The 27,678-nt window shown below is 35.8% G+C and overlaps 2 protein-coding genes across 2 annotated transcripts in view; both read right to left on the bottom strand.

Moving 5' to 3' along the window:
• LOC133521351 (protein sidekick) overlaps positions 1 to 27,678 on the bottom strand; it is a 72,481-nt gene that overhangs the window by 35,761 nt on the left and 9,042 nt on the right. The gene's annotated exons all lie outside the window — the stretch shown is intronic.
• LOC133521346 (uncharacterized) lies at positions 16,887 to 21,446 on the bottom strand. Its single transcript, XM_061856261.1, has 2 exons — positions 20,592 to 21,446; positions 16,887 to 20,477 (listed from the first exon to the last, which is right to left on the bottom strand). The coding sequence occupies exons 1-2, from the start codon at positions 21,379 to 21,381 to the stop codon at positions 18,691 to 18,693; spliced, it is 2,577 nt and encodes an 858-aa protein (XP_061712245.1). The 5' UTR covers positions 21,382 to 21,446; the 3' UTR covers positions 16,887 to 18,690.

The raw sequence follows: 27,678 nt of genomic DNA, 5'->3' as shown, positions 1-27,678 counted from the left end.
AATAAAGTGCTGATTGCACACAATTTTGACAAATCTAGCATATTACTTGATATCGAACGATATGGCGGTCGCCCCCGACTCTAGTTTGACACTGAATTAAAAAAATTACGTATGCGTGACAAAGTTTACAAACACCGCCATATGACGTTAAGTTTTCATTTAAAGCGTTTGTAAGTATACAATTAGCTTGTTATTGTTGTTTATAAACTAACTATAGCATAAAATACCTATATAGTATCTTTTGACTATAGTTTGTAACTATGTATCAGCTTTGGAGGCAATTCTTCAAAGATTATCTTATTAGACACCCATTTTATATTTAAAAAGGTATTATTGAAAATTATGTAAGTACATAAGGTATATCTAATGCGTAACCACGAGCAAAATTGGTTTTAATATCCAACCGACGGAACACGAAATCTCATGAGCTGCAGCTCTGCTATTTCAACAGGGAAACAAAACAAAACCAATATTCTCCATATTGCAATTTTTAACGTAGCAAGCCAGAAATTATGAACTATTCACTCCTGGATCGCATATCAATCTTGGATTATTTCTTAAAGCACGCTAATTCTATATACTTACACGGCATGATGGCACTGATAAGATTAGATGACTAACTTTATCTTTTTACTTTGTTATCAATTAATTAGGTCATCACCGGTATTTATAGAAATCTTAGAAATATTATTTGTATGGAACCTACGCACGTCTCATTTTAGTCTCCAAATCAGAAACATGAATTATGTACAATTCTCAACAATTATTAAATGCATCCAAATTATCGAGTTCAAGTAAAGATCCGATAGCGATCTAAAAATAGATAGCATCGTTTTCACGTTGCAGCAGCGCTTTTAAACTTGAATAAACATTGATATCGCCGGTTCTTTTGTGGTTCAGTTTCATCGACAAATACACATTGATTTTTTACACTGCACTATGATATTATCGTATGAATCCTTGAAACAACTAAATTATTGTCGGAATACCCAGAATCAGAACGAACGAAGGGTTGCAGCCCTAGTAAATAATACTGTACAAACTTACAATGAAATTAAAAAAAATAGTCTATTTGTTTTGGGTCTCTATTGTTTCCCATAAAGTTTTAAGTCATAATGTATTGTTTGTCCGCATTTTCGTTAGTCATAATTTGGTTTTTCTCAGAAACGCGTAACTTTTCAGGATTGCCATAAAACAAACCTAACCTAACCTATCTATAGGATAATCTAAGGAAATTCCTGAAAAGTTAACGGTTTCAGAGTTATGACTAATGATAATATGACTATCATTACATTATGACTTTCAATAATTATGTCAAACAAAGGGATCCCATTTGTTTTATTCGAAGTATTACCTTCGAATAAAACAAATCGACTATTTTTTATTTTACACTCGAGGGCAAATAATACGGGTCAGTGACAAAAACCCTTCTATTTTGCAAATTAATTGCGGTATGTGCAGGAAACTAACTGTTTATAGAGAATTTAATATTGAAGAATTCTACAAGAAATCTGGAAAAAGTTTTATTTACAAAAAAAGTCGAAATTGGTATTAAATTCAAATTGAGCTTATTTCACTTTTCCTTGTTTTCTCACTTTTGTTTTCAATCTGTCAAAGCAAAATGATAAAAGGCAGTTATTGTTGTCTATGATGGTCATTATTGAATTACTATCATGTCGCTAACACAATATGAGTGTACACGTATCATCACTTTGTTACAAGAAGGCAGAAGTCAGAGATATACAGCAAGAAGAACAGGCGTGTAACTATCTACGGTGCAGAGTCCTCCAACGTTTACTAGAAACTGGCAAGAACCTTCGAGGACCAGGAACCAGCAACCCGAGATGTACTACGGCTAGAGAAGATCGATTTATTGTTACAAGCATGCTCCGAAATCGGCATCTCACTGCAGTTGAAGTCAAAAACCAACTTCGGGAGACCCGCAGAGATGACATCAGCGAGTGAACTGTAAGGCGGCGGCTTCGTGAAGCTAATTTGAACACACATAGATCGGCAAATGGCCCAAAACTTGACACGAGGACATCGAACAGCAAGAAAACTTTACGTACGCGATCACAGGCGATGGGGTGACGAAGAATGGGCAAGAATTATGTTTTCTGACAAATCCAGATTTATGCTCTATGACAACGCCAGGCCACACTACTGCCCAATCGTTTAGAAGCTGTAAGAAGAGCCTGAGGAGGCAATACAAAGTATTAATATGTTTGTTTTTAGGGTTCCGCACCCAAAGGGTCAAACGGGATCCTATTACTGAGACTCCGCTGTCCGTCCGTCCGTGCGTCCGTCTGTATCTCATGAACTGTGATAGTTAGCCAGTTGAAATTTCTACAGATTATGTATTTCTGTTGCCGCTATAACAACAAATACTAAAAACAGAATAAAATAAATATTTCTTTCTAATCTCGAGGTTATCATCCAATCACCGAAGTTAAGCAACGTCGGGCGGGGTCAGTACTTGGATGGGTGACCGTTTTTATAGATAATGGTACGGAAGACGGAACCCTTCCTGTGCGATTCCGACTCGCACTTGGCCGATTTTTTTTTGAATGTGAGGTACCACTGTTGATTTTTTACCTATAATTAATTGATATCGTGTTTACTACGTAATTTAAATAAAGAAGTGTGAATATCATTTCTAACTTTTGATGTTGTTTTATTAACTATGAGTTTATCTATAATATACAATTTAAGTCATGTTCCTAGCTTTATTATTTTAGGAGATATTCTAGTTTTTCGTACTGACCCCAAGTGGCAAACAATACATTTGCCCGCGAGTACATTTGATGGTTGAATGCCAAGAAGGTTGCTTTACAGGCCTAAGTGTGTAAGGTTGTATGAAATTCCTTTAAATATCATCTTCAGCAGCGGATACTTAGCATTTCTGGACCTAACCTAACCTAATTTGAAGTAAGTCTTGTCAACATTTCATTGCAAGTTTGAGAAAAAGTACGTTGCATGAACACCCTGCTTTACTGTACCGTTTTAGTATTCAATTACATACAGTAGCATTTATATTAATCCAGTTAAATTCAAATCTAAGTTAAACAATTAAGTATATCGCTTCCATTCTTTGATGGCAGTTTTGTTTGAGTTTTTGTACAGCGAAACAGTTGTTTACGAAGTTTAATTTATACAAGCGGGTACGCAGATGTTTGTTCATTAAACAAACGTTGATAGATGAAATTTAAAATGCAATTTTATTTCAGCTAATTTGATATTAAAATGAGTTATTTACCGACAAAGGTAGAGTTAGAAGATGCAGTTGGTAAAGCTGAATTTGTTAAGCTTTAAGACAGAAGTTTCAAAGTTAGTCATAAAGATAGCGATTTGTGTCCATGTTTCTCTGAGACTACTCCCCGGGGGATTAAACTAGGTCCTTGGCAGCAAGTACTATTTATCGCAGATGTCTTAGTTTCTGTGCTGTCAGAATGTTTGTTAAACTAAAAGCTACAGATTAGCCTAATATTAAGGCGAGGTTAAGATAATACCATAAGTAGATGAGGTTACGTCGTGCATGTACTGTACGTATAAAAACGTTTTTTCCTAACCCAATATAGCAATACGGCAGTAATAATTTTAGTCTGTGGTCTCTGAGGGCTCCCCACGTTAATTATTTCAAAGCTTTACGCATTATTTTTACTAATCCTTTGCAGCCTTACCTGGGTTTGCAGGTAAAGTATACAGTAACAAACAGAAGCCTTTATTTGTATCCTATGGTATTTTAACTCAAAAACGGAGACCGTCTGGTTCCGACCAATAATGAGTCGTTATGAAACAGGGTACCTACACCTTTAAAAAAAAATTCAAAATAACATTGATATTAATCTATGATAAATATAAAGTTATATTAGTCATAAAAATAAGACGTATTGGGAACCCTGCGTCTGTTATAAAAGGAAATTCAAACATATGAATAAAATGATCTATTGATCCCAATTTATGTCTTAGCATAGCTCATCACTTTTTCGACTTTATGCAAGGCCGGTTTTATATTGTTGCCGTGGCTGGATTGTTGGTGCTGGGGCAACAATGCTAATGGCTGATGTGTCATTGTAGGCAAACAAAGGAGTGGATTTAAAAACGGTATGCAAATAGAATAGGTATATTCGCATATATTCATTCCCTAAAACTAATGAATAGGTACTGTACCTGTAACTTATTGGTTAATTTTATAAACGTAACAGCAAACTTCCATTAATTTGATATTATTGAGAAAGCAAATAGTCCGAGTCACTTTACAATACAATTATTGTTTATTGATCTTCAAAAGAGAACAAACAATACTTAAAGCTCAATATAAACTACGATAGACAAAAGGAGGTCATTTGTTAACAATCGATATCTTAAGAAAGTTACCTAAACCATTTTTATTTACTATGTAGGTATACCTATATTACCTATGAACTTCATCAAGTGTTGGTATAGTTTTGTATTTTTAATAAATGTAAAAATGATTTGTACTCTATGTCTATAAGCGTAGAATTCAAGTATCTTGTTGACGTTATTTTATTACTGCATTATCCTGAAAGCTGCATATGCTTACAAAAGGCAATTCAACCACCTGAAGTGAATACATTGTAAATAAACTTAAAATACGTACATAGTTTGTTACTTTGAAAGCACCTACAGACCTACTCAAAATATATAGTAAAATGGATAGGTACCCTGCCGTTTGAAAATCCGTCGTTAAAAAGATACCAAAATTACTGAAACGATTTATAGATTCACTTTTAGGTTACGACGCATTTCTAACGTAAAAATATGAAAATTAAAAAATGTTTATGAAAATTAAAAAATGTTTTAGTAATAAGTCTTTAGGTTCTTATTCCTTTTTGGAAGTCTAAGGCTTCATAAATAGAGAATAAATTCGTTGTAGGCAACTATCTGTTTAGTATGTTAGTGGTCGGCGATTCAACGTGCCACAGGTGTGAGTCACGTAACGGAAACGCTTCTTTACTGTGAGATTGATGTTAGAGAACTTGAAGCGTTCCCATCGTTTATTAAATATTTTATAAGAAACATAAAATGTTATCAATTGCTAGAATTGCCTTGCTTGTTGGAAACTGATTATTGTCTAATAAGTAGCAAAGAGAATTTAGTATAGAGGCGTACTGTCAAAGTAAATTTTATAGACAACTAAATTTACTGCCGTCTATCGACACAGGACTAAAACTCTTAGAATGACATATGACTATTTGATCCATGTGCTTTCACTGATATGGGTTAGGTATCAAACGATGTCGCCAACTAATCGGGTATAGGCCAAAGATAAATCGCAATCTATTCGATTCGAGCATTAATTTTTCTTGATTTTACGAGGCACTTTTTTTAATATATATCTTTGCTAATATAATTGCATTCTGTGGTAATATTAGTGAAGTTTTTGGGTCGGGCTAGTAGAGTGAAAAAAGTTAACCTGATATAAACTCAACATTGAATGATATCTTCCTCTTTATCGGTCTCTCATTACCGAGGATCGTGATCACTTGGTTCTGCAGTTCCTGTGATTTGTCTCCATCGGTCTCCATATCCCGTAGCCCTCACGGCTTGATGGAGTTTATTTATGATATATAGAATTATTAAACTCACAGTAGTTTGAAATATTTTTTTAATGAATAAGGCATATTTATTAAAAAAATATAAGTAAGGTGTAGTGCTACGAAAACAAAAGTAATTTAAAATTCATAAAAGGTGTATAAAATTAATAACATAACGCAGTAATCTCATAAAACATATCAAATAATTTCAACGTTGCGGTTTCGCTGCGAAACTTTTGCACAATAGGTATTTCTAAAGAATTTTATACAATTTATGTCGTTTAATCAGTCAGACAAGTAGTAAGTAAAATGTTTAGGTGGATTCAACTGCAAACCCTACGCAAGTAACGCCTTAAGTCCTAAGTAACTAAGTAGTATCTCACAAGGAAAGATACCCAACTGTCCGGTTCCGATTTGATTTATATTTATATATGTTATAGAGTAGTCTAAAATAACAGACACGTATTTTTTTAGCTGCCCAAAGTCAACCTATTGGGAGAAATTGTCCTCCAAAGTACTAAAAAATTACTAAATCTTCTAACTCCTATAGAAAGTGATGCTCAAGCAACTTGCTAGTTAATGGCTGGTTTGAGTATATAAAAAAAGCAAAAAATAATGAGCACGTTTTTTGTTATATCTGCTAAAACTCATTTTTTCCTAAAAATAATCGACATTCGAAGTTTTATAATATCTTATCGCTAAAGTTACACATAAAGACGGGTGTTTTTTTAGGAAAACTTGAGTTTAAGCAGATATAACAAAACACGTGTATATTATTTTTTCCTGTTCTCAAACATATACTCAAACAAGCCATTAACTCGCAAGTTGCTTGAGCTTCACTTTCTATAGGAGTTAGAAGATTTAGTAACTTTTTAGTACTTTGGAGGACAATTTCTCCCAATAGGTTGAGTTAGGGCAGCTAAAAAAAATACGTGTCCGTTATTTTAGACTACTCTATAACATATATAAATATAAATCAAATCGGAACCGGACAGTTGGGTACCTTTCCTTGTCAGTACCGACTATACAATAGAGTATATAGAATATATTAACAATAGAGTCGACGCCAAGATATTTTCCATGACACTTTCAACTATTAATAATCGCAAATAGGTCATTGAAATGTTGTTAAATATATGTACGTGCTGAAGCAAACTTAGCCATCTCGTTTCATTAGTGCAGCATGTCATATTAAAGCTCTTCAATTCAATATACGGCCGCTATACGCTGTACTATATCCCTTTGTATTTATTAATAGCCTGCTAAAAAGCTGAAACTACGAAAGAAAGCTAGGCTCCCGCCCTAAACAAAATGTTTCCAACGTGGTGCACAGTTAAATCAGCCGGGTAGATGTCATTACAACCGCTTACAGGGCGCAGGCAAATAAAACGTTCAATCAAACCAGCATACGCTCCTGAGGCCTAAAGCAATGTGTGCGACTACGAGTACGATACTTGTGCACTTCCTTTGTTTGGATATTTTTTGCCAAGGAACTTTGTTACTTTGATGTCCGTCAATATTAACGTCACAACACTATTATACTTTAAAATAAATTGCATTGTCTGTAAAACTAAAGCGGAATGCGGTGTAGACTCAGACCAAGGTAAGTTGGCAGCGATTTTGATAGCCCAGCCCGTGCAAAGTGTTAAGTAAACGTCATAATTTCATAGAAGTGTGGCGTTTCTAATAACTCTTGTACTGCCTGGACTATTAAAATCACTGCCAACTTATCTTGGTCTGACTCTATAAGATATTTTAGTCTCGAAATGAAAATCCTTCGGGTTTCTCTCGAGCACTCTGTATATGTAGGTTACCTATAGTTCGAACACGCGCGAAATTTACACACTCCAAATACGCATCGTAGGTGCACTAATAGTTATCACAGTTAGACTGGTTCGATTCCATTCGTCCTGCGCTGTGTTGGTATGAGAATACACGGCCGGGGTGAGTGGTTGTTTCTTATTGTGTTGCACCCGATGTGAGCTTCCGTTTAGTGTTGCGCGGTTTCGGTCCGCCACCTGGCCAAATGGGACAAGATTATTGAAGGGTGATCTGATATTTTTTGACAGTTCTGTACGGGTATTTTGATTGCACTTGTTTACGCAACAATGTGTTGATGAGTACGTCTGTTTCAATCGCGCCGTGTCTAAAAGTGATGTTTGCTATATATCACGTGGAAAACCCCGTTCATCATACCTAAGCTCGCTGACATAAAGCTTGTGACATAAAATTGTCAGGTTCAACTTTCTATGTGTTCCTATGTACAGTTTGGCCTAGTGGGTAGTGACCCTGCCTACGAAGCCGATGGTCCCGTGTTCAAATCCTGGTAAGGACATTTATTCGTGTGATGAGCATGGATATTTGTTCCTGAGTCATGGGTGTTTTCTATGTATTTAAGTATTTATAAATATTTATATATTATATATATCGTTGTCTAAGTACCCTCAACACAAGCCTTATTGAGCTTACTGTGGGACTTAGTCAATTTGTGTAATAATGTCCTATAATATTTATTTATTATTTATTTATTTATTTACAGTAGGGCCTCGATAATCCGTAACTAGGCTAATCCGAACGTCGCTGTAATCCTAACTGCCGATTGACCATTTCTTTAAGGGACAAAGCTTTTGCTTGGTCAATAAATAGAACCCGGCAGACTAAATTAGATGAGTGCTTAAAATGATTTCGTATTTCACATCCCAATTATGTAGCGTTAAGTTAGTTTTTTAATAAGTTTTTTTTTTAAATTTTGGAGCCTAATTGAATATTTTGTTTCATCATTTACATATATATAATTATGTTTTATATCTAACATACTATAATCCAAACGCTCCGTAAGTGCGAACAGGGGTTTTTTTTTAGGTACGGATTATCGAGGCCCTACTTTATTCTGCAAAACACAGCTAGGCAGTTTACTAAGTGACCATTTTTACAACAACAACTTATAACATCTTATTATTGGAGCGACATACGCTATGTCTAGAGCCTTTCCTTCGAGAATTAACCTTCAAAAAAAGAAAGTACTCTCATCTTAAGGCCCCATGGATTAAGGTTCATCTCTCACTGTAAGTGTGAGCGAGATGGCTGTGCGTGCCCGGGGATCGCGGATAGGTATAACGTTTTTAAATTTTAATTTTTTGCAAGTTTTAAGAAAAAAATAATTAAGAAGCAGTTTTCATAGTTGTAGCTAATGTGCAAAAAAAGTACAAATTTTAAATGTCCGTAGATCTATGTTCGTGATTTTTTCTATCGACCGAAAGTCAAGAAATCAGGTTTCGAATTGATGATGTTACTAGATAAATGCCTCAAGATTGCTAGTAAAATTTTTGGCAACCGTGTTGTGATCTAAAAAGCGCTACGATTTTTCAATAACTCTGCTGAATCCCTCTGGTGTTGCGGGTGTCCATGGGCGACGGTAATCGCTTGCCATCAGGCGATTCGACTGCTCGTGTGCCTTCTATAGGTATCATAAAAAAATCGTACCTAATAAAGAAAGTTATTGTAGGTTACTCATTAAGTAATTATGAAAGATCGATAAAACTGAGATAAAATACCTAATTCTACTAACTTACTCTAGACAAGAATAATAACGTATCTAGATTGCGTTACTAATGATCTTATATTTTTTGCCCGGCTTAATGGAGTTATCATTTATCTATAGATTAATTGTCTCTGGCAAAAAGTGTGATTCTGATCAGTTCGCTCTCTTATAGCGACGAACTTAATGAGTTCAGTCTGTTTAGTAAGTACTGTAGTTAAATAACCTATCACAATTTCTAAAAATTAAATCACATTTCCAGTTAAACGAACGTAATTGAAATATCCATAATAAAATGCTAAAGGTATTGTTGTGAGCAGCTTGCTTATAACTAATGCATATGGAAGCCTTTTACCCTCACCTCACTGGTTTCACGTTCGTTTTATAAAGAAGCCATGCAAGAGGCCCGGCTGTTCAAAGCAATGGGATGAAGTAGTGTTACTTATTTTTATAGGTTTGAGTATCGAAGCGAGAATATAGAGATACTCAGTTTTATGTTTACTTACATTCTATTTTATCCGCAGCTGATAAACAACTTTTAAAACTGCTATTATAACCGGAATCTTTATTAATACAAAAACTATATTATATGATTTAAAAAATGTACATGTTACGACATACTTTAATCAATTACATACAATCATAAGAAAGGCATCGCTTTGCAACTTCGAACTAGTCATTCCTACTATTCGTGAACTTGATCGGACGTAAACAAGATGCTAATTGTGAACGCTCCGTAGCGAACGAAACGCAACTGTCTCTGTCGCACTAATATGGAATAGTGATAGAGAGAGATAACTTTTACTACACTACGCTACGCAGCGTGAATGATTGGCATTTTGTCTACGCACGCAGTCTGTCCAACATTATTTTCTTAATCAAATACGCGTAAGTATGTTACAAATACTTTGTAATAGTACCTATACATATTGATGCAATTCAATATATGCAATTACCCAAAAATATTAACGCTTCAGTAACCAATTAAAGGTGAATTTGCTAACGGAATTGCAGTCCCATACAACGTATCTATAGCTAAAGTTTATTCTACTTTTGCCGTCGACCGACAGCGTATGGTATGACCGCACACTGCAACCGGTCGGCACGAACACTTATACCTCGAATAAATGCCTTGCGTACCCCTACCACTAAGTGCACTAATACACTGAAAGCCGCTTACGGGGCTAACTAACATTCTAGGCACGGCTCCTTGTGCACGCTGAACCGCAGTCACCTAAAGAACAAACTTGCATATGAATTGGTCCATTGAAGGTAAAGCTACGTAACAGTCTATCTTTGTTATTTCACACATAAATAACATATGACCTTTCGCTGCTCTTCTGGCCTACATACGAACGACTTTCGTGGCCGTAAACTGCATCTATAGTATGGACGATCGCATAAAATATAAAGAAGTTTGTATGTGCTGCCCCCTATTTTTCGGTAATATATGTAAAACTCTCCCTAATATATTTACAATCCACCTAGCATATACAATACAATTATACACCTGTAAGGCACACACATACATACATACATACGCACATAGACTGATAATGGTTATTTGTTTAACAAGAGGGAATTGTTTTACAAGTTGTTATCCCTCGTGGTGTTTCAAGGCACGACTGTTAAACTAACTTTGCTACCGAGTGAAACACAATTTTTTTATAACACCAACACGAGGAAAATATTAACTGTTCAACGTTACAAATTATATCCAAATGATCGTTATTAAATATTTATTTATCGTTCAAAAGTAATTTCCACTAGCCAACATGAGACAAAAAATGAAAAATTTCCGCTCTTGTGGATAAAATGTAACTTTTTCATCAGTTTTTGAAGAATAAAGACAGGCTTTACAAGTAGGTGTGGTGAAATAGCTATTTGTTTTACAAGGGGCAAAGTTCTGGGGGGGGGGAGGGTTTCAACGCACGAGGGTTAAACAAACTTTGCCTCCGAGTGAAACACAAAAATTTTCAGCACACCAACGCGAGGAAAATAATAACTATGAAATACCAAATAATCAAACCAAATCAAATCCAAATGAACGTAATAAAAAATGTATCATTAAAAACCACCATTTAAAAGTCAATTCTACCAGTTAACATAACAAAAAACTCAAATTATGCATCTGATTACTTTCCCCACAAGTGAATAAAATGGAACTTTCTCATCCGTTTTTGAACAATCAAGAGTGTGAAGAGTGTCATTACCAGTTGGTGTGGTGAAAAATCTATTATTTCACCGAGCCTTTGTTATAGTCGAATAGAACGAAACCAGAATTTAGCACGTTACAATAAATGTAATAATATCCTGTAACAAAGGAATTTTCTTTTAATGCATAAAAATTGCAAGGACTTTCATAAAATAAATATTATAAAATTGTGATAGTAATTTTCAAAAGTTAAAATAATTGAACTCTTTCAGATAAGTAAGTATCACAGATTAAACTCATTTATATAACACAATAATTATGCAGATCATACACATGGATTTGCCATTTTTGAGCATTCAATTTTTTTTTATACTTTCCGTGATATTTTCAAAAAAAATTAGGTTTTCTGAAGCTACGTAGAAGAAGGCGCACCCGCACTTATTTTAAAACTTTTCTGAACCATGACGAAAGCTCGCTTCACCTCGATAGGCACTTAAATGCCGTACGCGGGTTCGGTAGACAGACGATATTTATGAACCTTAGGGTCTTTTATTTAATCGTTATATTTCTCATATACATTTCGCTACTTTAACACTTGTACCGCCTTTATTGTAATAATATTATTGCGGTTTTACGATTAATAATTAGATAATTCTTTAACATATATGTATAAAAGAAAGTCATTCCTTTTAATCAGAGTTTTACCGATTTCGATTTAAGTTATTCCGAGAAGAAAGCATTGTAAATTATTTCCGCCAACAGACCCTTTTAAAGGTCGAAAGATAAATATTGTGTGAAGTTTAAGAATCTATGTCATCCCTGCGTTGTTTAGGTATATAAAATGTATGCTTCTTTGAGCTCTAAACAAGCCACCTAAAAAGCTACGATGCGAGAAGTTCCGCTGTGAAAGAACTCTGAAACTGAAAAACAAAGTAGACACAGGACACTGCCTTCGAGGCTCATCAATATACTCCAACATGTACATGTATTTTTACTGACAAAAGAGAACGTAAATAAAGCGAGGAGAGAAAAAGTGAGGAGCTATTATAAAGTGTTTATTGTTAATTTACTCCGAGCTCCGATACTCGTGATAAAATAACAGTTTGCCCGCGGACGACGGGATTTCAATCTAGTTTTTGCAACGTTAATCAAAGATTATCGGTCACATCACAACATCAATTTGGAGACAAGGGAGGCATACTACTCGTATTTCTCATCGTCTTTTTGTGATAAGCCACGTCCATTATTGAAAAGATTTTGTTTTTTAATTTAATGCGCTAGAATTTTGTACACATTTATTTAAGATGGATGTAAGTGAAAAAGAAGCCAACTTTTATAAAATTAGCTCAGCTTAAATTGTAATATTTTTAAACTGGGTTTTCTGGATTTTTCAACTAGAGCGGTTTCTTTTGTTAATATCTTACAAGGACTACCAGAATTCACGCCCCTCTACAGTTTGATTTCAATTTTAAATTTAGTCTTCGAGCTGTAATCAAAATGCATTCTGATCCTATTCAACTGTTTAAAAGAAGTAGACCAGCTTTATTATTTTATTATCTTAGTAATAGGCAAATAACTAAACAGATAACAACTATGACAAAACATTATGAATCGTATGGTCGAATATGGTCAACTACTATTCCGCGCATGACGTTATTCGTATTTACTTGGTTGGCGCCATGACCCAAAATGAGTCTAGACCTCTTACAAAAGAGCACCCCATTTTACCCGGTCCTGCGCTTATCCACGCCAGCTTTCTGAGACGCGGCGAGCTCACGGATATCTACTTCCACTCTATCCGCCCACCGGTACTTAGGATGACCTACAGAACGACGACGATGAGTCGGTCGAATATGCTCTCTTTAAAGCGCGATCTTCCCCCCCATCCTTTCGAGATGGCCAAGACAGCGGTGACGATGTGCTTTGGTCTCACCGATTTTCGGCATTTTTTCGATTTCTCCAACTGCCATTGTCTCTTTGACGTTATTCGTAGTCACACGAAAAGGTTTCTTTTACAGGGAAGTCTAAATTACACACATCCGTTGTAAAAAGTGATCGGGAGGAAGAGGAAACCCTCACTACCTTTATTAATTTGATTATGACATGGTTTCCACAATGGTTACCTGGCCCAATAATAATAAAATAATTACAAATATACGTGTTTTTTATTTACCGGCGATATTTTGCAAGATGAATGTCATACTGAGCAACTTCTACTATGGAACCAATCCCGAAATCACAAAAAAAGCGGTTTCATACATTTTGGCTAGTCAGATGTTGACGTGTTCTATGGGAGAACCAATTTCTTTTTTCGCGATTTCGGGGTTCGTCCCATAATAAAAGTTGCTCAGTATGACCTATATGACCCATATATTCACATCGCAAAATATTGTAGGTAATTTAAATAAGTCAGTTTGTACATACAAGTACATACATAATTATATACTACCCCAGTATCCCTTACTTATTTATTACTCGAGAAGTCGGTCACATTCCCGTCACGGTTTTTCTGATTTATAATTTACGATGTCAGGAGCAGTTGTCCTATTCGGTCATGTTAGTAAATTACATATATGTAACTCGTTGTAGTACGAGTGTAGGAATCGATCGTGTACAAACCACAATGTAATCTGACGCCAGGTGGATGTAGATTTTACAACCGACCCGTTTCATATGTGAGCATATTTAATATATTTCACACGTAAGTTTGTTCAATAAAATGCTTTTATTATGATTTGCTAGGTCCCTTCAGACTGACTTACTATACGTATTTAAGGAAATTCGAAAGTTCAGAAATTGAATGGCGGCTGATTGCCTGATATGCATGTAGTACGGGCGAGGCCATATACCCGAATAAAGAACCTAGTTGCTGGATTTCCTGTTTTAGCATGGTACACATGAGTGATTGATTGAAGGTGAAGGTTTTTTGGGATGTAAGAGTATGTGTATGTTTAAAAATTGTCTCTCACAAAAATAAAAACAAAATCATATAAAAGCTCAATTCTATAAGAACACATCCCACATTACTGATGACAAGTTGCCGGATTCCCTAAACATGTAATCACGACCCTTGTTATTAACAAAAAAAAAAACTACATATGAGCACTACATAGTCAAAATTTCTCGTCAATACGAATTGCTTACGATTTACTTTTGTTAAGAAATTACCTTGCGGCAGCCGGAACTGTGAGTAAAAAGTTTTACGAGGTTTGGGCTGCGCATAGGTCCGGCCTGTAAATATTTATGGCTCTGAGCTAATATTCAATTATACAAACAAGGTAGAAAAGAACATAGTATTTGATGTAAAATGAGCCGTTTCACATGAAACCGAGGTGTTGAACCGTTTGACGGCGGGTTCACTGTGTTTGTTATGTAGTGCAACTTCATAAGATTATTTCGTTCGTACCAGCTTTTGCCCCGATTACGATAAAATCTACTCATGAGTTCTTAAGGGGAGCACACCATGTATGTAACTAAAAACAAAAAAATATCAATTAAAATCAACGGGTGGCGCTTCATTCGATAGGTCATTAAGGTTTCTAAAGATTTATTTGATTCAGTGTTATTCAGATACTTTTGAGAAAAATCGGTTCAAAAATCCAAAAAATTAGTCCCCTCCACCATAAAGTTTTCTTTCCAAAGTTTTTATTTATCTAAAACATCCAGCAGAAAAATGTTATTGCAGTACCTACATGAAAAGTCAGTATATTGAACAAAAAAGTCCAGAATAATTTAAAGTGTCCCTACCTACGTAAAACGCTCGCAGTTTTGAATACAATTAGGCATTATAATTACAGTCAGTCCGGATGTTCCCTGACAACTTTTTCACTCAACCAAATGTTTTAATTATGAATTGTAGCCCAAATTATTTAACGAAAAAAAGTCGGTAGTGTGCGAACGGACGTGACCTGAACCGTAATGTTTTACGGCAACGCAAGTAGGTATTTAAACCAAAAGTGATCATATGCGTAATTAATATCCATGTCCTGACACGTCAATACTTCAGCGTTGCTTGCAAGCGCCCTAATCCCAAGCAATCGTTATTAATCCACGTAAAGCATTCGTCGCTCCAGAATTTAATGCATACTTAATAGTAACAGTGCTCTACATCGACAACGTCATGCCGCGGCAGTACCCTAGGTCTCGTGGGCGGCCGGTGAGATTTAGGCCTTTTAGGGTTTCTTAATAAGGACCAAGGTTAGCGGAACAGTTGTGCGGCTACAAATTCAACTAACAAAGGTCAACCCTTTGTCACTCGAGAGACAAATCCGAGGTTTTTGGTGCTTTACGTTTTAAGAGCCCTTTAGGTTTTTATGTTACTAGAAAATGCAGAGTAACAGCATTAATTTGTTCCTCACCTCGAAAAACCTTCGTTGTGTAAGCTTTTACTTAATGTAGGTATCTTCAGTCATAAAATATGTTGGTTAATTTTTTTGGTCCTTTTTCACCCATTCACCCGGCTGCTCAGTATGATTGTTATGAAAAATATTAGAACCAAGTTAATGAAAATACAAATATATAGTAGATTATTAACCAAGGATGAAACGCACTCATTTCTGCCGAGGTAGTTTTAGTCCGAGCCTGAAATTATGCCTTTCACCCGAGTTTTCACTTTTCATTTCAAATACGAGTAAAGTAAAATACTTGTGTGTGTATGTCCATAGTTTTCATGAAAATGTATCAAAATTAAAAATGAGTATATAAAAGTCGGAACTTTTCGGCGTGTTTCTACTTCTATTTATTCTTATTAACGTAAAAGCTATATGCATGCCAAGTTTCGAGCTTTCTGCCAGATGGGACCATACCTCCATACTAAATCGAGCTAAGGAGCCGCACTACACGGAAGATTTATTGCTTATTTAATCATAAGGCCCCGTAGTTTCCTGTTCTTCTCTCACTCTCCTGAGCGTGAGCGAGACGGGTGTGTTTGTGAATTTGTAGTAATTTTAACAAAAAAAGTTATCGATGAGTTCCCTCAAAAATTAAATTACGCATTTTTAGAAGCAATTTTCATACTTTTAGCTTTTGTGCATAAATTGCTACAAATTTGGAAACTGCGTTTTAGTTCGTGATTTTTCGAGGGAAAGTCAAAAAATCGTCAAGATTACTAATAAAATTTTTGCCAACCGTATTATGATCTAAAAAAGCGGTACGTTTTTTCAAAAACTCTGTTCTCTGAACCTACGGCACCTTAAAATAGTAAGTAGCACAATTTTAGAAAAAATATCTTTATTCGTAAGAGGAATCAAGATGAGATTTCATGGCTCGAAAAGTAAACGGACACCATGGTCACTATGCCACTCGCATAAACAGAATTAAGTTTTTTTTTGAAATAGAAATATAAATTATTAATTGTCAGACCACAGGTAAAAATATAAAAGATCTTAATGGTAATAGTAATAAGTCCTTGTCCGCAGTCTATCACATTTATGGTGTACAATATTGAAAATCATGCACAACATGCAGTCAAGTTATTTACATACAACATATAACACAGTATTTTATACAATAAAGTTCCCAATTACATAAATGTCATTACGCGACATCTGTATAAGTCAAGTTAATTCATTATTATCCCTTTATTTATCTTATTATTACATTAATATTTTATAATTTGCCATTGTTATTTATAAAGTCAAGTGGAGAATAAAACATTTTGCTCAATAGCGATTCATTAAGTGCTTTTTTAAATCTAGTACTGTCAAGATTCTTAAATACATCCGGAATATTGTTATAGATCTTGATTGCCATGGAAAAAATGCTATGTATGTTTGAAAAATGTCGATTTTGTTTGATGCGTATTTACGAGTTTGTACACGTTTCTCATGTTACGGTGGAATCTATCGTTCCTTTGATATAAATTAAGGTTATTTTTTACAAACATAGCAATTTCTTTGATATATAAACAAGGTAGTGGTAAAATCTTATATATTTATGAAAAAGAGGCTCACAGGAGTCTCTTTGAGATGGCCCACAGAGCGCTCTTACACATCGTTTCTGCATCTTAAAAACTTTTAACCAGTCGGTAGAATTTCCCAAAAAAATTATACCGTACGTGATGCTAGACTGAACGTAACCAAAATATGATAACCCGCTTTTTCCGATGCATTATGTATCAATCAGGCTACGTATTGGAAAGACAAACTTTGAAAGTTTGGAGCATAGTTCGGTTATATGACATTGTCAATTACAATTACTGTCAAGTATGAGTCCAAGAAATTTAGTCGTCTCTGACTGTGTAATTGCGTCTGCTTTATGCGATATGTTAATTGCCAAACCTGGTCTACGGCTCGTATGAAATTGAACAAAGTGAGACAAATTTATGCTTAATTCATTGTTAGCCATCCAAGTAATGATATCATTAACAGTCTTATTAATTTCAAGTTCATATTCTTTTGTTGTGCTTGAATATATTATCAAAGCAATTGTTATAACTTATAACTTCGGCAGGTTCGATTATTGAAAAAAAAAAAGATTCTAACGAATTGAGAACCTCCTCCTTTTTCGAAGTCAGTTAAAAAGGCCTAACAGCAAAATGATTGTATAAACTGTGTACCATTAAAAAAAATCGCCGGTGGATTACTGAAAACATAAAAATCCTTTCAGGGCTCAATGATGAGTTGATGACCCCCGGGCGTCCTTTGTTAGTTTAACGAAAACTCATTCCGTTCGGGCTACTGCAGAGGTGCACGGCACGAATGAGTAAAAATAGAAAATAATCGATCCTGTGTTATCCGTGTCAGTTGCCCGGCCCAGGACTCCAGCAGGACAACAAATGCCATGAACATTGACATTTTTAATGGGGTTGTCAGTGTTAAATAGTCGGAAGCGGTTTGATAGGTAGGTTCAAAAGCGTTCAAAACAACAAAATATGATGCCATAGATTTCATACATTTAACACTTTAAGTTAGGAATTAAATCTTATTGTGACACAGGAAATCCTAACTCAGGATCCACAGGCGTATGTGTATCGTGTACGTGTTTTAGGCTAAAAAGTATTTCTATAGTTATTGTTAACCAATGGATTGGTTAACAATCTACTATAGAAATATTTAACCCTGTACTTTTCATTTCGAATATGAGGAAAGTAAAATATGTACATGCGTATTTAAATAAAACATGGCTATTTTATTACCAATAGTCCAAGACTGAAATAGGCACCATTTCACCCGAGTTAAACCCTGTACTTTTCATTTCGAATATGAGGAAAGTAAAATATGTAGGGAGAAGTGGCATGAAAGAGCCAGGTTTTGTAAGAGCCATGTAGAAAATTACATGAAATATAGCCCGAATGAAAACACGCACGAAACGTTTAGGCATTTATTTTAGAGTGACATGTGTAAAAATCATGAAAAATATAAATTTAAATATTTGACAGCTGATCTCAAAAAGAGTTTGCAACATCCTCCCACCTTGGGCAAGAGGCCCAAAACTCTTCTCTATATGTCGCCAGCCTGTACTTCGCGTGGGTACAGGCGTTGCACTGCTCGTGTGAACTCTCCATCTGTTGTGCGCATCTTAGCCACTCTTACGCAACCGTCTGTACCGGAGAAAGTTTCTACAATCCTCCCTAAAAGCCACATAGTACGCTTTGTGTCCATCTTTATTAAAACTATGTCACCTACCCTTAAATTAGAGTCCCTCTCCTTGCCCTTCTGGATAAGCAACTGTTTGTTCTCGTTACTGTGAGCCTGTTCATCACTGTGGAACTGGCAAGGTAAGTTTCGTTTCATGAGGTCCTTCAAAGAGCGTATGAGACGCTCCCACCAATCTTCCCGCCATGGCGCTGCAGGAGAACTAAACTTCCTCTTAATGTTCCTCACGTTCAGAGTCATCAGAAGATTATCAGCTTCGTGGAAGTTAGAATTATCCGTGTATTTTGTGTCAACTCTTCCACGTCTCGGGATAAATCTTCGTAAGGCTATGAGAAAAGCTTCTGTCATTAGTGGTTTGGTCAATTCGATATGCACGGCTCGGTAAACTGCACACATGAACAAAATTATCCCAACCTTCCCTCCGGACCGCAGAAAAGAAAGACCGGCTATTAGGTCTATAATGTACTTAAAGATGAAAGTCAGTGTAGATAGAAACGTACTATAATCTGCAGTGTTGTTAGCGAGCACTACTTTCTTACTTTCTTTCAACTTATGTTCATTTTCTAATACTACGTTCATTAAGACACTGCATGTGTTCATAACAGGTCCTTGAAGCGTCCATCCAAATTTAGTTTTTATTGCCACGAGGTTATTGTTCAGTTTTAAGAAACTCTCCGTGAGCAACACGCCTGCGTGGTCTGCGCCGATCAACAGCCCGATGTCAGGTGCTGCCGCATCGCCGACGTCGCTCAGCGTAATATTATGTTTCTGTAACTCTTTAAACATGTCATGGTCTACATTTAAACGAGGAATATACCCGCAGAGCGTAGACTTGTCTCGCGCGGTCATTGTACATTCAAATTTCTTATCCAAGCTTGCTAGCTTTAACTCATAGGTATGAAATAGTTCCTTCTTAGTTTCAATCCCGCCAAAAAGACAATTTGACACGATTTCTTTGCCGACAGGTTTCAAGTCTAAATTTTCTATTATATCGCGACGTAAATAAGTCTTCTGTGCACCCGAATCAATAAAGCATCGTACCCGTATACATTTCTTATTGGTCATAATATTCGCCATGAACGTTTGCAACAGTGTAGTACTAGCCTTATATTGAGTTACGTTATTATTTAAATTTGACGTTTCAACATTCGAAGTTTTTTCAGTTTCATTTTGACTTGACGTTTTAATGTCAGGGCACATCAATACAGAATGACGTTTGGAGCAGAAAAGGCATTTTGTGAAATTTTTGCATCTTTTCGCATTATGTCCGGTTTTTAAACAAATAAGGCACGCTCCTTTTTTATTTAGCACATCCTTCCTAGCTTCATACGACATTTTGTTAGCTTTGTAGCACTCGAAACTGCTATGCGATGCCTTTTCACACCAAACGCAACAAATCTTCTTACCTGCGTCTTCCGTTGACACCAAGCATGCCGCGGTGGGTTGAGTAGAAACGCTATGCAAACTGTCACCCGATGCTATCCCGGTGCGCGCGAGCTGGATCCGCTCCTCCGACTCCACTTCGCGTTTCAGGAACTGCATAAGCTGGTTCAGATGATCGTCGCCCTTCTCCTCCAGTACATGGGATCTCTGCCATGCTCGTAAAACAGATTCGGGCAAGGCGGACTCAACTAAAGGGAAAAGTAAAGCAGCGTATTTATCTATAGTGACACCTAAGCTTTCTAATGCTTGCAATTGCGTATTTAATTTATCGTATAAGTGGCCTAATTTATAAGAAGTATTACCTTTTGCTTGTGCTAGTACAAGATTAAGCAGTTCACGCACATAAATGTCGATCAACATTTCGTCACGTGCAAACCTGGACTTCAATTGCTCAACAGCCTTCTTGTAGTTATCTCCCGACGGCGGAAAGCTCTCGACGATCTCTCGCGCTGGAGTATCTGGAACAGTGCACTGGTAAAGGTACTGAAACTTATCTCCATCGTCTATTGTCTCGTCGTCGTCGATTTTCTGAAATTGACACCAAAAACCAATCCAATTTTTCGTATTGCCGTCAAACTTCCGTAACTCAAATTTCGGTAGACGGAATCGTCTTGAATGACAAGCACTACTGCATGCCGACTTCTCACAACATTGATGAGATTTTTGTGTGTTATTCGACACATCGCTGCCGCTAGACTTGCAAGACCTCTTCATGCGTTCGTTCTTCCGAGAAACGTTTTCGTACATGACTTTTATACGCTCCCAGTCGCTTACATACTTATCGCTGGTCATGCAATCTTCATAAATTTCATCTTCAGTCATCTCGTCCGTTTTTAGCCACTGTTCTTTTATACGTAGGTCAACGTTGAACAGGGAATCGGCTCGAAGCTGGAGTTTGTTGAAGGCCGCGGTGATTTCGTCGATAATTGTTGACTCTAAATTAGCTTGAAATTCTTTTTTCGCGGTTGTAAAAAGCCTCCTGGCTATACCTCGTTCTTTTCGTAATATTTCCATTTTAATTAACGGTCGCCAGATGTAGAAAATTACATGAAATATAGCCCGAATGAAAACACGCACGAAACGTTTAGCCATTTATTTTAGAGTGACATGTGTAAAAATCATGAAAAATATAAATTTAAATATTTGACAGCTGATCTCAAAAAGAGTTTGCAACAAGCCACTTGCATTATTTCGATAGTTTTAGAACAGATTTGGTTGGCAATATTATTTTTAGGTGGCAACACTGATTTCCCGTCACCCACAAACATTTGACAGTTCGCCGAAACCAACCGCCATCGGTGCATCGAGTCGAAGTTTTAGGCACTCAAAAGTAAGTTTTTTGTTTCATTTTAGTTGTTTTTTGGTATTTTTTTGTTAACAATTATAGGCAAATGGGTTATAGACTCAGTTGGTGCATATATTTGGCTTTGCAGTTGCATAAAAACTTATCTGCTAAAGGTCTGATATTGTTGTTATTTTGAAGGTTATATATATTTTTGGAACAAGTCGTGAAAGAGCCGGGTCAGTGGGCATTGAAAAAGCCGGCTCTTTCATAACTGGCTCCTTCATAACCTTGAAATAGTTTTTTGTAAATAATATAAAATAATACTAATATACGTACAATGTAAACTCCAAAACAAACACAAACAGTGATGATTGCACAGTTTGTAGCAAGCCATATGGAAACAGTGATCAAGATTGGTTTCAATGCAAAATTTGTTTTGGTTGGGCTCATGAGTCTTGTGGCATTAAGGGGCAATTGATTTTTTTTTTGTAAGAAATGTTTTTAAGCTTAAAAAAACATACATTTGATGTTCCTAACAGTCTGATAATTATATTTAATGAATAGATAGATATTTAGGCTCAAAGATAGCAATATTATTTTTGAAGTTCTTGGAGATTTAATGATGTTGGTTTTGATAGAAGATTTGTTTTTATTTAGAGACTGTTATTAATAAAAAAGCGGCCAAGTGCGAGTCGGACTCGCGCATGAAGGGTTCCGTACAATTTAAGACGTATTAAAAAAAAATCTTCTTATTAGATCTTGTTCAAAATTTTACCACTTTGGACACACATTTTACCACTTTGGAAGTGTCTCTCGCGCAAACTATTCAGTTTAGAAAAAAATGATATTAGGAACCTAAATATCATTTTTGAAGACCTATCCATAGATACCCCACACGTATATGTTTGATGAAAAAATTTTTTTTTTAATTTTATGACGTATTAAAAAAAAACTACTCACTAGATCTCGTTCAAACCAATTTTCGGTGGAAGTTTGCATGGTAATGTATATCATATATTTTTTTTAGATTTTGCATTCTGTTATTTTAGAAGTTACAGGGGGGGGGGGGACACACTTTTTTTCACTTTGGAAGGTTCTCTCGCGCAAACTATTCAGTTTAGAAAAAAATGATATTAGACACCTTAATATCATTTTTGAAGACCTATCCATAGATACCCCACACGTATGGGTATGATGAAAAAAAATTTTTTTTTTTAATTTCATGACGTATTAAAAAAAAACTACTTACTAGATCTCGTTCAAACCAATTTTCGGTGGAAGTTTGCATGGTAATGTATATCATATATTTTTTTTAGATTTTTCATTCTGTTATTTTAGAAGTTACAGGGGGGGGGGACACACTTTTTTTCACTTTGGAAGGTTCTCTCGCGCAAACTATTCAGTTTAGAAAAAAATGATATTAGACACCTTAATATCATTTTTGAAGACCTATCCATAGATACCCCACACGTATGGGTATGATGAAAAAAAAAAAATTTTTTTTAATTTCATGACGTATTAAAAAAAAACTACTTACTAGATCTCGTTCAAACCAATTTTCGGTGGAAGTTTACATGGCAATGTATGTCATATATTTTTTTTAGATTTTTCATTCTGTTATTTTAGAAGTTACGGGGGGGGGGGACACACATTTTACCACTTTGGAAGTGTCTCTCGCGCAACCTATTCATTTTAGAAAAAAATGATATTAGAAACCTCAATATCATTTTTGAAGACCTATCCATAGATACCCCACACGTATGGGTTTGATGAAAAAAGATTTTTTGAGTTTCAGTTCTAAGTATGGGGAACCCCCAAAATTTATTGTTTTTTTTCTATTTTTGTGTAAACATCATAATGCGGTTCATAGAATACATCCACTTACCAAGTTTGAACAGTACAGCTTTTTTAGTTTCGGAAAAAAGTGGCTGTGACAGAATCGGACAGACAGACGGACATGACGAATCTATAAGGGTTCCGTTTTTTGCCATTTGGCTACGGAACCCTAAAAACCGCCTATAATATGTTAAGTTCTGTAGAACGTATATGTACCTCTGACTGATTAATATGTTAAGATTAAGAAAGCGTTAAAAACGAGTATTTAAAATGACTGATAGAATTGTTTTTTTTTGTTAAGAAATGTTAGCAATTACATAAAAAATATTGCTAGAATTGTATTTAAGTTTTTTTATGTCGCAGTAATATTTTTTTGATAATTTTCATAATTACGCGTTGTTATACTAACCGGCTCTTTCAAAACTTATGGCAGCTCTTTCAATACCAAGCTGTGATGAAAGAGCCGAATAACACATTTTTTTGAAATGCATATTTCGTTGATTTTTATATATTATTTAAGATTTTTTTGTACGAAATTACGTACTCAAATAAATAAAGAATAATTTTTTAAATAAAAAAATACTTCTTTTTCATTACATGTAGTATTTTTTCCTCCGTAAAGAAAACTGGCTCTTTCATGCCACTTCTCCCTGCATGCGTATTTAAATAAAACATGGCTAAGTATAAGGACTTATAGTATTTCTTGAGGGACATTTTATTAACAATTTAGGTAAAAGTTTCGTTATTTATGGAATAAGGACTTTATCAGAATGCAAATTGTAAAATAAATCCAATTAAAGTTTTGACTTTTAATTTCTCATCGTAAAAAAAGTACTTGTTGAGTAAAAGTAGTAAAATGCTCTAGCGCTGAAAAGTATTACTTGATAGAACAAAAATGACCCATTTTCAGAGCATAAGAAATGGACAATCTATTTTTCTTTACCATATTTTCATGTTGTTGTTAGGGGTGGTTGTTACTAAAGTAACGTCATTGCGTGTTTCGATGGATCACGACAGCTTAAATCCTATAGGAACAACGCTGCACAATATGTTGGAGTTATTAACTAACTGAAGCTAATTAATTACAGTTGTTTTTGAACGGTATGAACTGCGAACGCGCGGGAAAAGCGAAATACAGGGCGAAGTTGACTGTTCAAAAGGCGTGTACATATAATTTATAGTCGATAACGTATTTACGCGCCTTTGGTATGGATAGCAACATTCATTTATTACGTAAGACTTTTTTTGCCAGTTTTTGACCCTCTCCCTTCTCTATGTAAGAAAAAATAAGAATAGGCCGACCTCCTTCCCCCTACATTACGTAAGAATCTAAAGGAAAACATGAATACACGTTCGGTTTGTTTTAGTGTTTATATTTAAAAAAAAACTTATATTAAGAACACCTATTTGTTCCCGAGTCACTCATGGGTGTTTTCTATGTACAGTCAGCGTCAAATACTTTGTAGCAACCAAAGTAGCCAAATAGTTCGGTACACCATATATTTAGTATGGTGTACCGAACTATTTGGCCACTTTGACTGCTACAAATACTTTGTTTTGACGCTGACTGTACGAGGAGGGATCAAAAAGTAGTGAGAACGACATATATACTTCTTGGTAAGAAAAAAAAAATACTGGCAGGCATAGCTCAGATATTTGTAATATTAATAAAGAAAAAAATCTTCGATTCTCTTTTGTTTTTTTTACTGAATGTAGTCATTTGTTTGGAAAATGGAGAAAAACGAAGTGCGAGCCGATATTAAACACCTCTGTTTAAAAAAGTTTCACGCAAGAGATTCACTGCGATTTGGAGGCAACATTAGGAGAGTCTGCTCCGCCGTATTCGACAATCGCAAGGTGGGCTTCTCAATTTAGAGTAGGGAGAACGAGCACGGAAGACGAACATCGTTGCGGCCGTCCATCGACGTCAGTCACCCAAGAAAATGCTGCGAAAGTCGAGAAAATTGTATTGAGCGATCGAAGAATTACCATCCGTTACTTAATTCAAGAAACGGGCATTTCATATGGAAGTATTCAATCCATATTGAAACAATCTTTGAATATGAGAGAAGTCTCCATCGATGGGTGCCGAGAATGTTAACCGACAGTCAGAAACAAAATCGATTTGACATTTCGAAGACATTGTTGGACAGGTTTCAAGAAGATTCTGAAAACATTTTGTCTCGTTTCGTAACAATGGACGAAACATGGGTCCATCATTTTGATCCCGAGACAAAACAGCAATCTTCGCAATGGAAACGGCCATCATCACCGACCCCGAAGAAGTTTCGTGCCGTGACATCGGCTGGCAAGGTTATGGCCTCAATATTTTGGGACTCGAGGGATATTGTTGATTGATTACCTGGAGCGTGGAACCACTATTACAGGCCAATATTATGCAGCTTTAATTCCCAAGTTGAGGAATGCCATCAAAGAGAAAAGGAGAGGGAAACTTCGAAGGGGCGTGTTGTTTCATCACGACAACGCACCCGCGCACAGGTTGGCAGTTGCGATGGCTGCTATTCAGCAAGCTGGCTTCGAATTGGTTGACCACCCCCCTTATTCACCAGATCTGGCGCCTAGCGATTTTTATCTGTTCCCCAAATTGAAAGAATACTTAAGGGGGAAAAGGTACGAAGACGATAACGAGGTGATGGATGCCGTGGAGAGCTTTTTGCAGGACCAAGACAAAACTTTTTTTTAAAGGGATTGAAGCCTTGGAAAAGCGCTGGACTCGGTGTATAGAGAGACTCAGAGACTATGTAGAAAAATAAGTTGTTAAATGATCAATAGGCATTATATTCTATCTCATTTCCACTACTTTTTTATCCCTCCTCGTATTTAAGTATTTATAAATATGTATATATATATATATATATATATTTTATTTATTTTTTTATTTAAACTTTATTGCACACAAAGAAAAATGTACAAATGGCGAACTTAATGCCAAAAGGCATTCTCTACCAGTCAACCATTGGGTCAAACAGAGACATTTGTGTATGTTGGTGCAGAAAAAAATAAAAACAAATAATAAGGAAAAAAATTAAACGTGAAGTCAAGCTTTTGTCAAGTTGGGGTAGCCAAGAACCTCGCCAAATATAACTCGGGGGAGAGGGGGGGAAAGTAGCCGAAAATATCTCGCGTGATATGTGCACGAGCCCTTACGCAAGAACTATGAAACACCCTCCCATCCCCTTGTAAGAAAAAATAGGACATGTTCGACCCCCTAAATCATCTTACGTAATAAATGAATGGCGCCTAATCGCTTCGCGCTAAAGAAGTCGTAAAAGTTTAGAAACACCTCGAGTAAGCGGTTTTCCGACGGATTTCATTACTACTTTACCAGGAACTTTAAAGATAAGGAAATGTGAAATTTTAATGTTTTAGTTCAATATGTACAGAAAGATATAGGTTATTATTATCACGGGCTAATTTTATAGCCTTAATATCATAAAGTTGTAAGTCAACTTTGTAACTACTCGAACATGTTTCACCTTGGTCGATATTAAACCATCTTGAGGGTTGACATTTAATGTTCGCGAGGTAAAAATATCTAATTGAAATATAACAAGTACAGCTCGTAAGTATCTCAGGTAGGTACAGTCAGCGTCAAATACTTTGTAGCAGTCAAAGTGGCCAAATAGTTCGGTACACCATACTAAATATATGGTGTACCGAACTATTTGACTACTTTGGTTGCTACAAAGTATTTGACGCTGACTGTACTAAGAAATTTTGGTATCGATTAGTAGGTATATAGGTATTAAGAAAGGAGATCTATAAAGATCTGGTGCATGGAGGTCATACACAGATGTATTAGCTAGGTACTAATTTGACTTTGTTTCCAAAGTTAAGGACATTGTTAAAACATATGACAAAAATGTTGGGCTTGGGACAGGCCTAAATCTGTAGAGAATATTTTGGCCTAACTATAAGACAACCAGAAATTCGGCTCTAGTTACCTTCGGAAACAAATGGACTTTCGTTTTTCTACGTGTATATGATGCCCATTTGCGAGTTGTTGACTATTAGGAATTAGATTCCATTCTCGTAATGTGCAGGTTAACTGACTAGTAGACTGTTACCCCTAAAATCGTGGTCGCAACTTCTAAAAATAAAGCATGCTATTTTAATAATTTGTAAAGGTCCTAGCTAATTTCGTTACGCCGTATTGATTTATTCGTAAATCCAGGCACGTGTGTCGTCAGGGATCTACACAATCACGATCTGGTTGGGCCGGATGAATAATTAAAAAGGGTCGCGAG

The sequence above is a fragment of the Cydia pomonella genome, chromosome 9 (genome assembly GCF_033807575.1).
Source record: "Cydia pomonella isolate Wapato2018A chromosome 9, ilCydPomo1, whole genome shotgun sequence".
Classification (NCBI taxonomy): domain Eukaryota; kingdom Metazoa; phylum Arthropoda; class Insecta; order Lepidoptera; family Tortricidae; genus Cydia; species Cydia pomonella.
Note: the sequence above shows the minus strand (reverse complement) of the source record. Positions and strands in the feature narration are given on the sequence as shown.